This window comes from Oncorhynchus keta, chromosome 32 (genome assembly GCF_023373465.1).
Source record: "Oncorhynchus keta strain PuntledgeMale-10-30-2019 chromosome 32, Oket_V2, whole genome shotgun sequence".
Classification (NCBI taxonomy): Eukaryota; Metazoa; Chordata; class Actinopteri; order Salmoniformes; family Salmonidae; genus Oncorhynchus; species Oncorhynchus keta.
The window spans coordinates 13,910,825-13,927,969 of record NC_068452.1 but is presented as its reverse complement, the minus strand read 5'-3'; the positions used below and the strand labels follow the sequence as shown (position 1 = coordinate 13,927,969).

Genomic DNA, 17,145 nt, shown 5'->3' with positions numbered 1-17,145 from the left:
ATGGAATAGACAACAGGTGGAAATTATAGGCAATTAGCAAGACACCCCCAATAAAGGAGTGGTTCTGCAGGTGGTGACCACAGACCACTTCTCAGTTCCTGTGCTTCCTGGCTGATGTTTTGGTCACTTTTGAATGCTGGCGGTGCTTTCACTCTAGTGGTAGCATGAGACGGAGTCTACAACCCACACAAGTGGCTCAGGTAGTGCAGCTCATCCAGGATGGCACATCAATGCGAGCTGTGGCAAGAAGGTTTGCTGTGTCTGTCAGCGTAGTGTCCAGAGCATGGAGGCGCTACCAGGAGACAGGCCAGTACATCAGGAGACGTGGAGGAGGCCGTAGGAGGGCAACAACCCAGCAGCAGGACCGCTACCTCCGCCTTTGTGCAAGGAGGAGCAGGAGGAGCACTGCCAGAGCCCTGCAAAATGACCTCCAGCAGGCCACAAATGTGCATGTCTCTGCTCAAACGGTCAGAACCAGACTCCATGATGGTGGTATGAGGGCCTGACGTCCACAGGTGGGGGTTGTGCTTATACAGCCCAACACCGTGCAGGACGTTTGGCATTTGCCAGCGAACACCAAGATTGGCAAATTCGCTACTGGCGCCCTGTGCTCTTCACAGATTAAAGCAGGTTCACACTGAGCACATGTGTCTGGAGACGCCGTGGAGAATGTTCTGCTGCCTGCAACATCCTCCAGCATGACCGGTTTGGCGGTGGGTCAGTCATGGTGTGGGGTGGCATTTCTTTGGGGGGCCGCACAGGCCTCCATGTGCCTGCCAGAGGTAGCCTGACTGCCATTAGGTACCGAGATGAGATCTTTAGACCCCTTGTGAGACCATATGCTGGTGCGGTTGGCCCTGGGTTCCTCCTAATGCAAGACAATGCTAGACCTCATGTGGCTGGAGTGTGTCAGCAGTTCCTGCAAGAGGAAGGCATTGATGCTATGGACTGGCCCGCCCGTTCCCCAGACCTGAATCCAATTGAGCACATCTGGGACATCATGTCTCGCTCCATCCACCAACGTTGCGCCACAGACTGTCCAGCAGTTGGCGGATGCTTTAGTCCAGGTCTGGGAGATCCCTCAGGAGACCATCCGCCACCTCATCAGGAGCATGCCCAGGCGTTGTAGGGAGGTCATACAGGCACGTGGAGGCCACACACACACACACACTACTGAGCCTCATTTTGACTTGTTTTAAGGACATTACATCAAAGTTGGATCAGCCTGTAGTGTGGTTTTCCACTTTAATTTTGAGTGTGACTCCAAATCCAGACCTCCATGGGTTGATACATTTGATTTCCATTGATCATTTTTGTGTGATTTTGTTGTCAGCACATTCAACTATGTAAAGAAAAAAGTAGTTAATATGAATATTTCATTCATTCAGATCTAGGATGTGTTATTTTAGTGTTCCCTTTATTTTTATGAGCAGTGTATATTTCTATACAAATTACAAAGCTCTTTCCAGGACGTATCGTTCCTCCATGTTACTCGGGTTATGTTAAACCGATTGGCTGTGAAGCCATGGTTACTCACACAAAATTGAAGAGTAAATACTGGTAAAAAAATAACAAAATGACACCAGACATTTGCTTGAGACTCCTTTCAAGTAAGCTTTAATATTGTGCACGAGTGAGACTGAATCTAGATGACTCAAGCTTTCCTCGCATGTATGTAGTGGTAGGAGGGCTTTCGGTGGGGGGAGGGGTTAATGGAGATGAAAAGGGCGAGGCATAATCATTTACATTTCTTTAACACTTTCTGCTTCTCCTCTTCACTTGATCTGCTAAGGCAACACAATAGACATCCTCTCTGGAAGTTGTACCGTTAACAATTAGGAATATGCATTTTTCTTCCACGTGCAGTACCCCCTCCAAACCCCCCTGCTCCCATAATGCCACAGAAAGTCAGCGGTGGAGATTTCTCGCTCAGCTTCCAGAAGGACTCACAGCTTTTAACCTTGTTTTCATATATATATTTTTTTAACCTTTGCTTTTTCCTTTCTATTGTGTCTTTTGAAATTAGGAAATAAAATGTCTGCATTCTGTTTCCATTCTCTACGCTGCGTTAAAGGGTGCGGTCTATAGGCCCATCTCTCATCTTTACAGTAATACAACATGGAATACCATTGCACAGTTGACCCTCATTACTTTTCATACAAAATAACAAGTAGAAACGTACCAGCACTAGTGGTTATTTTACGTACTCATCGCAATCACTAATTACAAAGGGGAAAAACCTAAAACAAAATAAAAATGTGCGAAACTAGCTATATCCTATTTTTTTTTCTCGTACAGGTGAATGCCTCAGAAATACCAAGCAGCACATTAAAAGGCATAATGTGGTGGAATAAATACAATATATTTTGCAAGAAAATAAAATTAATCACAAAACAAGTCAGACAGGTGTCGCACAGTAACTACCAATTAACTGCAGTTTAGAAGGAAGTAAGAGAAACAGAGGGATATAGTCACTAGTGAGGTTGGGCATCTGCTTGGGCATCACTTTGTGCGAACCCTTAAAGCTTTGGGCATTCTCAAGCAGAACATGAGTTATTTGAGGCAGTTATAATAATTGATGTCACTTCCTGACCTAGAATGGTGGTCGGTGCATTTATGCTACTAAAAGACCACGAATAGTGTTTTGAATGGATAGTTTTGTCCCAATATTTGTTTGAAGAGCATTTGATTAATCATCGAGCGCAATGCCAGCGACAACTGCAACACCGTGTTAAAGACTGCATAAAGCGGACTTTATGAGAGCGGGCTTAAAGTTGAGTGCAACTGAACAATTTGTGGTGCTGCTAGTCTACACTGTATATTTGGGTTCTCAAAGATAATTAAAGGACATGGTTCGTCACATCTGACTTAGCCAACATAAGATCCCTTATGTAAATTCTATGCAATAAACAGAACATTTTAAACTGCAGTGCTAACGTCATCATCCAGCTACGCTACATGAAAGAGGGTTGTGAGAATGGCCAAAATAGTGCATTTAGGAGGAATGACTTGATTAGGGCTTTGGGATGTGTAGAGTTTTGCTTTTCAACACAGATCACATCACTCAATCTCTCCTGTATTGGGAAAGGAACTTATTATCCATGACAAGTAAAAAATAAGCTTGTTTTTTTCCTTTTCCCCGTGATAATAAAAAATGTTTTTTTTTTCCTTCTAAACATTAGACTTCAGTGGAGGCAAACAATCTACAAATATGTCAACAAGAAGAAAAGAACTCCAAACGAAAAGAAAAAAAATACAGTATGACACATTTAAACACTTTCTGTACATAAACTCAAGACTATACAATACCTGCAGACATTATGCTGAAGAGTCCTGTTTTATACAACTCTATGAACAATACAACAAAACATTCTATTTTATTTTATACTGTACATGTGGAAAAAGTAGCTTTGCAGTCTCTTATTTCAAACCCCTTTAATGGTAGTTTAGCAATGGAATTGAAATTTTGCGGGCCATTGATACAAATGTTTTCATATCATTGCAATAATGGTCAGTTCTCACCTCTCGTTATAATCAACGATTTTGTAACACAGGGGTTTGCCTTGGGGAGGAAAAATGGGAGTGTATTTTGTGTCGATTCACCAAGCAATATGGCAGTAGCCTCGAATAGCGGTAAACTCAATGGGCGCCCGCAAACTCAAGGAACACCAGGATTATGTCCTCTGCCCCCCTTTTCAGTGTTGTATGTTAATTCTCTTTAGTTTGTTTAGTCTTCCCAAAAGTCACTTTTCACAGCTTGAGCTCGTTGGCCACTTTGGACGCAATATTCTTGAAGGCGATGGACGTGCCTGAGATCCGCTTGAAGCGCACGCCGTTGAGTGAGAGGCGTGGCAGCTTGCACACCTCCATCTCCCATTGGACCAGACTGTCCTGGCGGGCGTCGCCGTGCACGCAGAAGAGCATGAAGCGCTCACGCTGCTCGTAGTCGCAGTTGTTGGCATCCAGGACCTTCCGGATCTCGCGCATCATGTCACCGGGCTCCATGGATGAGGTAGTCTTCATGCTCCATGTGAAGCGCAGTGAACGGGGTTTGGAGTCCCGGGAACCGTCCTCCTTGGGTTCCCCTGACGCGCTCCTGGAGAGGAAAAGAACACAGGCAATAGTATTAATTGAATGGGAGATAAGTAGGTAGACGCAAAACCCCAAAAGGTTGGTGAGGTGCTGACCATTTAAAAAATATATATTTTTTAAAGAGTCATATGACGTGGTTGGGAGTACATAGAGCGTTCAACTATTTATTTTTCAAAGATGGAACGAAGGCATAATAGAGGACAAAAAGTAACGCACAGAACATATAACCCATGTGTTTGGGACCTCGTAAGACTGACAACTGAATGACTCAAATATTTTATTCAAAGATTACGCACCTATTACTTATTTCCGTGTAATACACACTCAGATCAGACTCTTCTAGACAGATTAAACACACACATGGCCCACCAAGGTCTAGCAAGAATATGGTATTCAGGGTCACGCCACTTAGGCACAAAAAGCGCAAACACCACCGCTGTGTGACAGAGGGCATGGGGACAAAGTACACACATAACAACAAAGAACAGCACAATAAGAGTGAACCGGTGACATTCGCTTAGGATCCTGAGACTAGTAGTGACCCTCATTGACATGCCATGCTTTCATTTCGAGGTTGTTGCTTTTTCTGCGGGCGGCTGTGCCGATGCCTCACCTTGGGGGGTCTGTACTGCCACTGGCCTCTCCTTCAACCGTGGCCCTTTGGGAAGCAATCAGAGTTCAGAGTTCAACAGAGCAGTGGAAGGGATCGTCAGTGTACACACAGACGATGGGATATGTGAACGTGAAAAAAGGAAGAGGGTGGGATGGGGTCAAACCTATAAACATACACGGTCACGCAACTCAACTCGTTCTGGGGAGGCAACTGGCGAGGACTGCCAAAAAACCAACATGACACGTATATTGGCAAGCAAGCTAAAAACGGAGGATGATGCAATGTGGAAATCATGTGAACAGAGAGAGATGGATGATAGAAGTCATCGACAGTACACAACACACTCAAACCAGAGAACGAAACAAGAAGAAGTCGGAAAGTGAGTGCAGGTGTCTGCAAACTCCAAGGCATCACAGGCAAGGCATCTCGGAAGTCTCAATCTCACTCTGTTAGTGGTGCAGGGTCAGATAGGGGGGTGGATAATGCGGAGCGGTGTAGTGCCCCGGCACAGTGGATTTTGGGTGAGGAGGGGACAGGGAGAGGGGTTAGGGAAGCGGGGCTGGCACCAGGGCATGAATGATTGCATGTCGTTGAAGAGGGCTTAGAATTGCGATGAAGAGAGGGTGTGGAGGTGAGTCATTGTGGGGATATAGACATGGTAACCCATTCTGTGCGCTCCTACCTCTGGCCAGCCCTGAAAGACATAGTTCTAAAAAAACAACAAACAAAAAAAAAAAACAATGAAAGAAGTCAATTTTAAAATAAATTGGTCTTTCTTTTTTTTTTTGGATTGTAACTATGGATGGAAACGGAAAGGCAGAAAAGGGTGTTGTGGAAATGTTGTTCAATGACTTTCTCATAATGTGGCAGACATGTACGATCAAATGGTGATGGGTCCACGACGTCAGCAAATCGATCCCAATGTTCCATGAACAAATGATGTGCTTAAATACGCGTTACATATGCTTTCAGCAATAACGCTAAATTCACTATGGGCTAATTGAAGGCACTAAGAACCAACTAGTTCATACTGGTTGGTTCATAACCAGTTCATACCTACTACACATGGAAAGTCTGATTAACAATTGCTTTCATCAAACTATAAGAACAAAATCAAAACATTTCATCTTAAATAAAAATATTCATTAAAAAATGCACATTGATTGCTACAGTAGCGTACGATGAGTGTATAGAACCTCGCAGTTATGCAGGCAGGCTGCAGTGTGATAGGCCAGTTTGTCATGCTCTAAGGGTGGAGCCCCGGGCTGGTGATAAAAAGCAGGCTCATTTTACCCAGTGCCCTTGACTGACTGCAGCACGGTCACAGATACTGCAGACTTCACACACTCTCTCTGTGTGTGTGCGTGTGTGTGTGTGTGTGTGTGTGTGTAAGAGAGAGAGACGGCATGCATTTATGTATGCGTGTCTATGCCTTTGCGTGTGGTCCTGCAAGTGTGTGAGCATATCTTTAAGCAGCCCACGTCTCTCTCAGACCAGAGCCTGCTCACCACAGGCTCACCTAGAGGAATAGGGCCTGGACACGACATCTGTGGGCTTAGCGCTCCGGGGTTAAGTTTACCCTAGGAACAGATCTATGATCAGCTTTCCCTCCCCCAATCCTAACCTCAACCATTAGTGGGAAATGCTGAACTGACCCAAGATCAGTGTCTAAGGTCAACTTCACCTGATGCAGGATTGAGAGAAAGAGTAACCCAACCACACACTATTATCCCTCTCCACACTCAAAGCAGCCTTGTACCTTACATGGTACCCTAGTAAAGAACTACATATATTGACTAGTACAAAATATGCAGCTGTTACTTTCAATATCCGATGCAAACGCTGGGTAAATATGGCTCTAAGGAAGGGAAACATGAGACATGATATTGGGGTCAATTCCATTTCAATAACGTCAATTCAGGGACTAAATTGTAATTGCAGTTTACTTGCCGAATTTAAATGGACTTGACCATACTCCTGCAGTTTAGTATTGTAAATATCAGACCTGAGTCAAATACATTGTCAGATACGTTTAAATAATGGAGATGTGCCCGGTACAATGAAACCTATAGAATGGGCCCAAAATTGCCAACTCTGCTCAGCCTTGCACGCAGTTATGGATAAATCAAGCGCACCTACAATACTTCAGGGTAGGCCATCTGACTATTTGTCCCAGGTTTGGCAAACATATTGGTATGGTGCATTTTCCGCCCATTTCCACTGACCTGCGGACAAACTTGGAGGTGATCTTGCCGATGATGCCCGTGGAGGTGCCCCTGCGCGCCTGGGACAGAGCCCCCGTGTCGTGGGAGAGTGTGGGCGAGGCGGGCGGACCGTTGTAGGTGGCCGAGCGGCGGTCGCGAAGTTGGGCCCCGTGGAAGGTGGAGCGGCTGGAGGAGCCGCGGGGGAAGCGCGTGCGGTCAGGCGGCGTGGCGGCCGTGCTGCTGCTGATGCTGTGCGCCGACGGCGAGGCCGTGGGAGGGCTAGAGGGAGAGGGGAAGAATAGGTGCAGGGAAAGAGGAAGTAGAAAGAAGATATAGATAAGAAATATCACCTATTTCTTCCCTCACCTAATATCAAGGCATTAGTAGTAATAGAACATTAAACAAATTAAGTTCCATCTCTGACTTCTAGGAAATAGTATCGTAGGGCAATGAAAATACATAGACGTCCTAACAAGTCATTTCTCACAGTTCCTCAACCCTCCATTGTCTTATACCCTTGCTCAACTCTAAATGTACCCCTACCTTTAGGCACTTCATTTGACCTATATACTAGGCGGTGTCAGAGGAAGGCCCAAAAAATGCTCAAAGACTCCAGTCACCCAAGTCATAGACTGTTCCCTCTGCTACCGCACGGCAAGTGGTAACGGAGCACCAAGTCTAGGACCAAAAGGCTCCTTATAACCTGTTAATCCTACCCCCTACTTTTTCGAACATTCTGTTAAAAAATCGCGCAACATTTCAGCGCCCTGCTACTCATGCCAGGAATATAGTATATGCATATGATTAGTATGTGTGGATAGAAAACACTCAGACGTTTATAAAACTGGTTAAATCACGGCTGTGACTATAACAGAACGTGCGTTTCATCGAAAAGCGCAGGAAAATCTGATCACTGAAAATGGAAATATATATCCATGCGCGACTTGAACCCATTGATAAAGGTGAACCACATTTAATGGGGCTGAGGTTGCAATACCTACAGCTTCCACACGTTGTCTAGAGTCTTGTCATTTGACTAGGCTTTGTTTCTTGGTCAAACAGACACAAGGCAACGCATTTCCTCCGGTCGGATATACTTCGCCTCGTGATCAATTTGATCGCTTATTAACGTTTAATAATACCTAAAGTTGCATTACAAAAGTATTTCGAAGTGTTTTGTGAAAGTTTATCGTCGACTTTTTTAATTTAAAAAAATGACGTTACGTTATAAGACGCTATTTTTTTCCGTTTATCACACAGTCTTCATAGATCGATATCTAGGCTATATATGGACCGATTTAATCGAAAAAAATACCCAATAGTGATTATGGGACATTATGAGTGCCAACAAAGAAGATGGTCAAAGGTAATGAATGTTTTATATTTTATTTGTGCGGTTTGTGTAGCGACGACTATGCTAATTATTTTGTTTACGTCCCCTGGGGGTCTTTTGGGGTGTTACATGCTATCAGATAATAGCTTCTCATGCTTTCGCCGAAAAGCATTTTAAAAATCTGACTTGTTGCCTGGATTCACAACGAGTGTAGCTTTAATTCAATACCCTGCATGTGTATTTTAATGAACGTTTGAGTTTTAACTAGTACTATTAGCATTTAGCGTAGCGCATTTGCATTTCCAGATGTCTAGATGGGACGCCTGCGTGCCAGGTAGGACCAAGAGGTTAACAGCTTCTCCCCCCCAAGCCATAAGACTGCTGAACAACTAAACGAATCAAATGGCCAACGGACTATTTACATTGACGCTCCCCCCTTTGGTTTTACACTGCTGCTACTCGCTGCTTATTACCTATGCATAGTCACTTTACAAATTACCTCGACTAACCTGTACCCCCGTACCTTGACTAGGTACCGGTACCCCCTGTATATAGCTTCATTGTTATGTAAATTTATTGTGTTACCTTGTGATTTTTTTACTTTAGTTTATTTAGTAAATATTTTCTTAACTCTATTTATTGAACTGCCATGTTGGTTAAGGGCTAGTAAGTAAGCATTTCCTGTCGTATTCGGCGTATGTGACAAATAAAATGTGATTTGATTTAGACCTGAATATTTTTTTTTATAGAGTAGGTATTAGTAATTCATATAACTTGACCCCTTCCTATTTGGGACTTGAGCACCTCTCACTCTCTCTAGCCCCCTAGCTCACCCCTTGTACTCCGCGTTGTCGTCTATGGGAGGCAGTGGGGACTTGATGGGGTGGCCCGACGCCGACATGGACTTGACATGACGCGGACGGGTGGAAGGGACAGCTGAGGCTGCCCCTGACGACGGCGAGGAGCCACTGGCCGAGCCTGACATCTCAGTCAGACTGAGAGAAAGACAGCGAGAGACCGAGAGAGAGAGAGCAGGACGGTGAGAGAAATAAGGCGAAAGAAAGGGGTAGAGGGGACAAGAAGGGTCACAGGAGGAAGAACACGAGGAAAGCGGGAGAGAGGGGTAGAGAGGGGGCAAGAAGGATCACAGGAGGAAGAACACGAGGAAAGCAGGAGAGAGGGGACAAGGATCACAGGAGGAAGAACACGAGGAAAGCAGGAGAGAGGGGTAGAGAGGGGGCAAGAACAGGGAGAGAGTCAGTTCTAGAGTCACACTCCAACGCCTACATATTTAGGCAGGTAAACATTGTCAACAGCAATCAAAGCTGCAAACGTTATCAACAGCAATCATCCCCATCGCCCTCCTCACCTGCTGTCCTTGCCATTGGGAATGGCCGTGTAGTGATCTGTGCTCGACCGCTCACACACGTACGTGTTCCTCCTGGTCATAGCGTTGCTGTTCTATGGGTCACACACAAGCACACAGACACGCACACAGAAACACACAGCCTTTAATAACTTAATTCACAATGTAGACTATTTCTGTTCTGACCGTCCCACAAAATAAAAACCATAATGGAAGCTAAGTATCTAGTGACTAGTTATGACTAGTCTGATGGGTTCTAAATTACTTTGGGAATGACCAACTTTCCTGTACATTTTGGGATAGAAAACTACTTTGTGCCAGTCATCCCCTGCTTATTTTGAGGCAGAAACCATAGCCCTCTGAATATTATAATACATATCCTGCATAGCATTTTGACCCCCAAAAGGGCACTTTGATCTCTCACCCCTGAGGCGGTGGATGACTTCTTCCTCTCCTGTGCCACCAGCGGCGAGGTGGGCACGTCAGCCTTGGAACCGGCCGTGCCAAGCTTGTGGGCGGCATCGCCCTTGTCACTCTCCACGCTGTTGGCCTGCGCCCGCTTGGTGTAGGACATAGACGGGGGGATAGAGGGCGCCACTGAGGAGCCACAGAGCAATGACAACAGTATGGACAACAGAAGTCCCCATTGTGGTTTCCGCAGAGTTAGGGCAAATATCATTTAACTTCAGTCAATGCAGAACATTTATATAATAATTAAACAGTTAAAACTACATTTGTGTGTTTTATTGACTGGCACCCACCTACAATTCCTACTGGTGTTAAGTAATTAAACATTTCCATTGGATGTACTATATTAGGCCACATGTAAAGAAAGCTCTGCTTGCACATGTTGCACACGGTTCAAGTGTAAAGGGAACTTCCTGAGGCTAATCAGTTCAACTTAAAGGGATATTTCAGGATTTTGGCAATGAAGCACTATCTACTTCCTCAGAGTCAGATGAACTTGTTCAGTTTGAAGGAAGTTGCCAACTACCATTAGCGCAATTGTTAACTACCGTTAGCACAATGACTGGAAGTCTATAGAGCCCCACAGTGGAGGTGTCATAATACCCATAACACCTAGTAGTCAAACAGGGAAATGATTCCAATCATTTCTCCACAATTCATTTTTACCATTGGGAATTTTAGAAACACTTAAAATACGGGTTGTGTTTCGTGTAGGCTAACCCTGGCGTGACGTTTTGATAACTATGTAAATTGCTCTCGGACAAGATGACTTATATATTCCATTTACTCTCAGATTCAAAAATACTCATTAGCATCAAAGTAGACATCATGCAAGACTACAAATCCCTGCATGCCTCTGCACGTCATCTCTAGCTGACACCTTTGCTAGGAGTGTCCCCTTTGGTAGTGTCAATTTAAAACTTGCACAAGACATTTCACAGAATTGCCTATTTAAAGAAATGTAGCCAATTTATTCATTACTACATTTAGCTAACATAGTTAATCCACAGAATCTTACCTTTGCCTCGACTCATAAATCTCATCCAGACCACCATGGCGTTTGTAGTTGTTTATGATAACCACATTAGCAGCTAATTAGAATGTCATTTTTGGGGGGTAAATACAGGCAAATATATTGATAAAAGCCACCTTGTCCTAGAGAGATTAACACGGTAATCAAAACATTATGCCAGGGTAAGCCTACACGAAACACAGTCCTTATTTTAAGTGTTTTTACAATCCACTATGGGATAGATAATGAAACCATTTCCTTGTTTGACCGTTAGGTTTTATGGTTATTGGTTTGTACTGCGGTACTCTATGGGAAAAGAGAGTATCACAGTAGACAAGGGCTCTCCAACCCTGTTCCTGGAGAGCAACCCTCCTGTAGTTTTTTAAATCCAACCCCAGTTGTAATTTACCTGATTCAGCTCCTTAACCACCTAATTATAGTGCTTTCAGAAAGTATTCATACCCCCTTGACCTATTCCACATCTTGTTGTGTTACAGCTTGTTACAGAATGTGTCTCCTTCCTGAGCGGTATGACAGCTGCGTGGTCCCATGGTGTTTATACTTGAGTACTATTGTTTGTACAGATGAACATGGTACCTTCAGGTGTTTGGAAATTGCTCTCAAGGATGAACCACACTTGGAGGTCTCACATTTTTTTTCTGAGGTCTTTGCTGATTTCTTTTTGATTTTCCCACGATGCCAAGCAAAGAGGCACTGTGTTTGAATGTAGGCCTTGAAATACATCCACAGGTACACCTCCAATTGACTCAAATGATGTCAATTAGCCTATCAGACACTTCTAAAGCCATGACATAATTTTCTGGAATTTTCCAAGCTGTTTAAAGGCACAGTCAACTTAGTGTAGTGTAACTTCTGTCCCACTGGAATTGTGATATAATTGTTGGAAAAATGACTTGTGTCATGCACAAAGTAGATGTCCTAACCGACTTTCCAACACTATAGTTTGTTAACAAGACATTTGTGGAGTGGTTGAAAAATGAGTTAATGACTCCAACATAAGTGTATGTAAATTTCCGATTTCAACTGTATATCTATCCTACCCTGCCTTTCTAAGGTCTTCGAGTTAACAAACAGATCACCGACCATTTCTAATCCCACCGTACCTTCTCTGCTATGCAATCTGGTTTCCGAGCTGGTCATGGGTGCACCTCAGCCACGCTCAAGGTCCTAAATGATATCATAACCTCCATTGATAAGAGACAATACTGTGCAGTATTCATAGACATGGCCAAGGCTTTCGAATCTGTCAATCACCGTATTCTTCTCGGCACATTCAACAGCCTTGGTTTCTGAAATGACTGCCTCTCCTGGTTCACCAACTACTTCTCAGACAGAGTTCAGTGTGTCAAATCGGAGGGCCTGTTGTCTGGACCTCTGGCAGTCTCTATGGGGTACCACAGGGTTCAATTCTCGGGCCGACAATTTTTTCTGTATACATCAATGTCGTCGCTCTTGCTGCTGATCCACCTCTACGCAGACGACACCATTCTGTATACTTCTGGCCCTTCTTTGGACACTATGTTAACTAACCTCCAGACGAGCTTCAATGCCATACAACTCTCCTTCCGTGGCCTCCAACTGCTCTTAAATGGAGGTAAAATTAAATGCATGCTCTTCAACCAATTGCTGCCCACACCCGCCCGCCCAACTTGCATCACTACTCTGGGCGGTTCTGACTTAGAATATGTGGACAACTACAAATTCCAATGTGTCTGGTTAGGCATCTCCAATCCAAAATAAAATCTAGAATCGGCTTCCTATTTCGCAACAAAGCATCCTTCACTCATGCTGCCAAACATAACCTCGTAAAACTGACCATCCTACCGATCCTCGACTTCGGCGATGTCATTTACAAAATAGCCTCCAACACTCTCCTCAGCAAATTGGATGCAGTCTATCACAGTGCCATCCATTTTGTCACCAATGCCCCATATACTACCCACCACTGCGACCTGTATGCTCTCGTTGGCTGGCCCTCGCTTCATATTCGTCACCAAACCCACTGGCTCCAGGTCAGCTATAAGTCTCTGCTAGGTAAAGCCCCGCCTTATCTCAGCTCACTGGTCGCCATAGCAGCATCCACCCGTAGCACGCACTCCAGCAGGTATATATCACTGATCACCCCCAAAGCCAATTCTTCTTTTGGCCGCCTTTCCTTCCATTTCTCTGCTGCCAATGACTGGAACAAACTGCAAAAACCTCTAAAGGTGGAGATTCTTATCTCTCTCACTAACTTCAAGCATCAGCTGTCAGAGCAGCTCACAGATCATTGCACCTGTGCAAAGCCCATCTGTAAATAGCCCATCCAACTACCTCATCCCCATACTGTATTTATTTATCTCCTTTGCACCCCAGTATCTCTACTTGCACATTCATCTTCTGCATATCTATCACTCCAGTGTTTAATTGCTAAATTGTACTTATTTTGCCACTATGGCCTATTTATTGCCTTACCTCATTTGCACATTGTATATAGACTTTTTTTTCTATTGTGCTATTGACTGTGTGTTTGTTTGTTTATTCCATGTGTAACTCTGTTGTTGTTTGTGTCACACTGGTTTGCTTTATCTTGGCCAGGTCGCAGTTGTAAATGAGGTCGCAGCTGGAATTTGTTCTCAACTAGCCTACTTGGTTAAATAAAGGTGAAAAAAAAGAAAAGCTCTGTCAAGTTGGTTGTTGAGCTAGCCAGCCATTTTCAAGTCTTGCCATAGATTTTTCTAGCCGATTCAAGTCAAAACTGTAACTAGGCCACTCAGGAACGTTCAATGTCCGTCTTGATCAGCAACTCCAGTGTATATTTGGCATTGTGTTTTAGGTTATTGTCCTGCTGAAAGGTGAATTTGTCTTCCAGTGTCTGGTGGAAAGCAGACTGAACCAGGTTTTACTCTAGGATTTTTCCTGTGCTTATCTCTATTCCTTTTTATCAAAAAAAACCTGATGCAGCCACCACCGTGCTTGAAAGTATTAAGAATGGCACTCTCGTGTTTTCCCCAAACATAACACTTTGCATTGAGGAAAAAGTTATATTCTTTGCCAAATTTCTTGCAGTTTTACTTTAGTGCCTTACTGCAAACCGGATGCATATTTTGGAATATTTTTATTCTGTTGAGGCTTCCTTCTTTTCACCCTGTCATTTAGGTTAGTATTGTGGAGTAACTACAATGTTGTTGATCCATGCTCAGTTTTCACCTATCATATCCTTTAAGCTCTGTAACTGTTTAAAAAAAGTCACCATTGACCTCATGGTGAAATCTCTGAGCGGTTTCCTTGCTCTCCGGCAAATGAGTTAGAAAGGACGCCTGTATTTTTGTAGTGACTGGGTGTATTGATACGCCATCCAAAGTGTAATTAATAACTTCACCAATGCCAGTGACACACAATTTAATTTAATCCATTTTAAATTCAGGCTGTAGCAACAAAATATGGAAAAGGTCCAGGGGTGTGAATACTTTCTGAAGGCACAGCAAGGCGAACTACATTAGGGTTGGAGTGAAAACCTACAGGACTGTAGCACTCCAGGAACATGGTTGGAGAGAGCCCTGCTGTAGACTTCCAGTCATTGTGCTTACACTAGTTAGCATTGGCTCGCAAAACTAACTATAACTTGCTTTATACTGGACACAGAGACATAAAAATGCCAAAATCCATAACTCTTTAAGCTACGATTAGCCAATATTAATATATTGGCTAATCGTAGCTTAAAGAGTTATGGATTTTGGCATTTTTATGTCTCTAGCTAGCTCAACTAACTAACTAACTATATTTTCTTAAATAATGGTGATAAAACTCAAGTCTTGTGCCATGAGATTCAAGATGGTCGACAATGCAGTCCTTACCATGGTCGCTGAAGCGCCGCTGCTTCTGGTTGGCCGATATGCTGCGTGTGACCTTGGAGTGGGCAGGAGATTGGCTGGAACTGTTGTTGGCCTCGCTGCTGGGCCGTGACCTTTGACACAGGTTGCTATTGGACAGCGACTCGCTCCCCTCAAACTGCCCAATGAAAGGAGGGGGAGGCATTTGAAGAAACAAGAGAGTCATTGCACACATTATAACGTGGTGGTCATGTAGACTTAAAGGTAGACTGCAATATGACATCAGTGGGGCGAATTCCTGTTTATAGAAATCAACAAGAACATTCTAACCTACCAAGACCGCCACTATTGGCTCTTCCCATGCTTCAAGGTACATTGGGAAGAGGAAATAATGGCAGTCTTGGCGGATTAGAATTTTGTTGTTGTTGATGTCTGGTAAGCAGGAAGTTGCCCGCTGTGTATGATTATTTCAGTCTAAAGTATAGCTTTAAAACAGTTTAAACTATAATTTTGACCTCATGGACTGTCAGTCCTTGATCCATATCTCCTAATAAAAATTTGAGTGTGGTTGCCCCTTCCCTCAGCTTTATAGCAAACCAAGTGGTGGAGCTGCCGTTTTGTGGTTTTCAAATAAAGGAGTAAGTCTTTAATGTGCGTATCCATAGGATACACATGAATTGTTTGTTTGTGAAGTCTGTCATTATTATGGCTATAGCCCATGTCTCACCTCGGCTGGTTTCCTGCCCAAAAGGAGGTAAGTGGCCATGGTCTCATCGTACTTCTGTCCTGTTAACGCATCTGTGATGTCCTCTTTGGGGAAGCCCATGGTTATCATCAGTTCTGTAGGGAGAGAGGAGGGAACATAACACAATGAATGAATGGCATGAAAAGGGTAGTAATATAATGTAACACCCGAAGTTCCCTTAAGAATAATAACATTATTGTATTTTATCATATTGTGGCATGGAATTGATATTTTTCATAAAATATAGTGTGTTACAAAACAGCCCATAAGTGAGGAAGGGAGAGAATCCAATCAGACTTTTATGATATTGGGCGTGTGTGACTGACCTATCCGTTTGGTGTCGTTCCAGTCGGGTTCTGGTTCCTGATGGGGCTTCAGCTCCTCCTCCTCATGGCCCACGTTCATCCAGCGGTCTCTCATGATTTGCTGAGGGGCAGACAGACAGTTAGATGGACCAATGGACAAAGAGAGACAAAGATAGAGAGGACTAAACAGCTTCAACATAGTGAAAAACATGATACTTTGTACATCTGTATGCTCAAGTTGGATTTAGTAAGACGTAGAAAAAAAAAAGAGCAACACAAAGTGTTCCAGCGTCTAGAAGCCATCTGATTAACATGTCATCTTTAGTTCCATGAAATCAAAGTGTAGACGTGAACTAGAGATTTCTATATCTACATGTCTGTATGAGCATGCACATGTGGTATGCGTTTGAGTCTATAAGCGTGTTTCCATGCATGTGTGCGTGACTGTACATTCGCGTATGTGTCAGTGCGTGTTGCTCGCACACTCTTACCTCCAGGCTGCTCCGTTTGCCAGGGTTGAGCACCAACAGTTTCTTCAGCAGGTTTTCACAGTCTGTAGACATGTAAAACGGAATACGATACTTCCCTCGCAGCACTCGCTCTCTCAGCTCCTATGGAGGGATATAGAGAGTAGAGGTTTTGGGTTAGTCTCTAGACACGTAGAAAGGAATACGATTACTTCCTTCTTAGCATTCTCTCTCAGCTCCTACACAGGACAATTAACAATAACAGTGGATGAGACTTTTTGGCCAAAGGAAGAGAAAGACTACCACTCAACACTTTATTTGGCATGAAAATGTTAAATATGTAATTGGACCATGTCAAATAGTGTGACCAAAAACAGTGTTTTGTTTTGCAGTACTTTATAAGGCCTACGTAACTTTAAGTGTGACAAAAAAAACTTTCTAGCAAATGAGAACTGTGGAACAACTGAAACAGCAGTATTTGACTACGGTAGCAACTGAGAATGATGTGTTCCACATCAGAAATAAGTGTCTCCACACACACACACCTCCCCTTGGGAGAATCAAAGGGCATAAAGGATGACCTCCAGACTATCGTCCATCTCGCTTTATCCTTACATCTGGTCCATACATCCATCCCCATGCCCCACCACACAATCAAGTATATTGGCCTATCAAAAAAAAAAAAAAGTGAGAATAGGCATTGGTCG

The 17,145-nt window shown here is 43.7% G+C and overlaps 1 protein-coding gene across 4 annotated transcripts in view; it reads right to left on the bottom strand.

Annotated features, from left to right (window-relative positions):
- Window positions 1-1,589: 1,589 nt before the first annotated feature.
- mark1 (MAP/microtubule affinity-regulating kinase 1) overlaps window positions 1,590-17,145 on the bottom strand; it is a 91,785-nt gene continuing 76,229 nt past the window's right edge. For 2 of the 4 annotated variants that reach the window (XM_035746993.2, XM_035746995.2), the window contains 10 exons: window positions 16,463-16,582; window positions 15,993-16,092; window positions 15,649-15,761; window positions 14,946-15,099; window positions 10,033-10,205; window positions 9,612-9,703; window positions 9,076-9,237; window positions 6,931-7,188; window positions 4,706-4,750; window positions 1,590-4,096 (listed from right to left, as the gene is read on the bottom strand). In XM_035746993.2, the coding sequence (XP_035602886.1) occupies window positions 3,751-4,096; window positions 4,706-4,750; window positions 6,931-7,188; window positions 9,076-9,237; window positions 9,612-9,703; window positions 10,033-10,205; window positions 14,946-15,099; window positions 15,649-15,761; window positions 15,993-16,092; window positions 16,463-16,582 (1,563 nt within the window). In that variant the 3' untranslated portion in view covers window positions 1,590-3,750. The remainder of the gene's footprint in view (window positions 4,097-4,705; window positions 4,751-6,930; window positions 7,189-9,075; window positions 9,238-9,611; window positions 9,704-10,032; window positions 10,206-14,945; window positions 15,100-15,648; window positions 15,762-15,992; window positions 16,093-16,462; window positions 16,583-17,145) is intronic. The other 2 variants (XM_035746996.2, XM_035746997.2) reach the window with 1 other exon arrangement.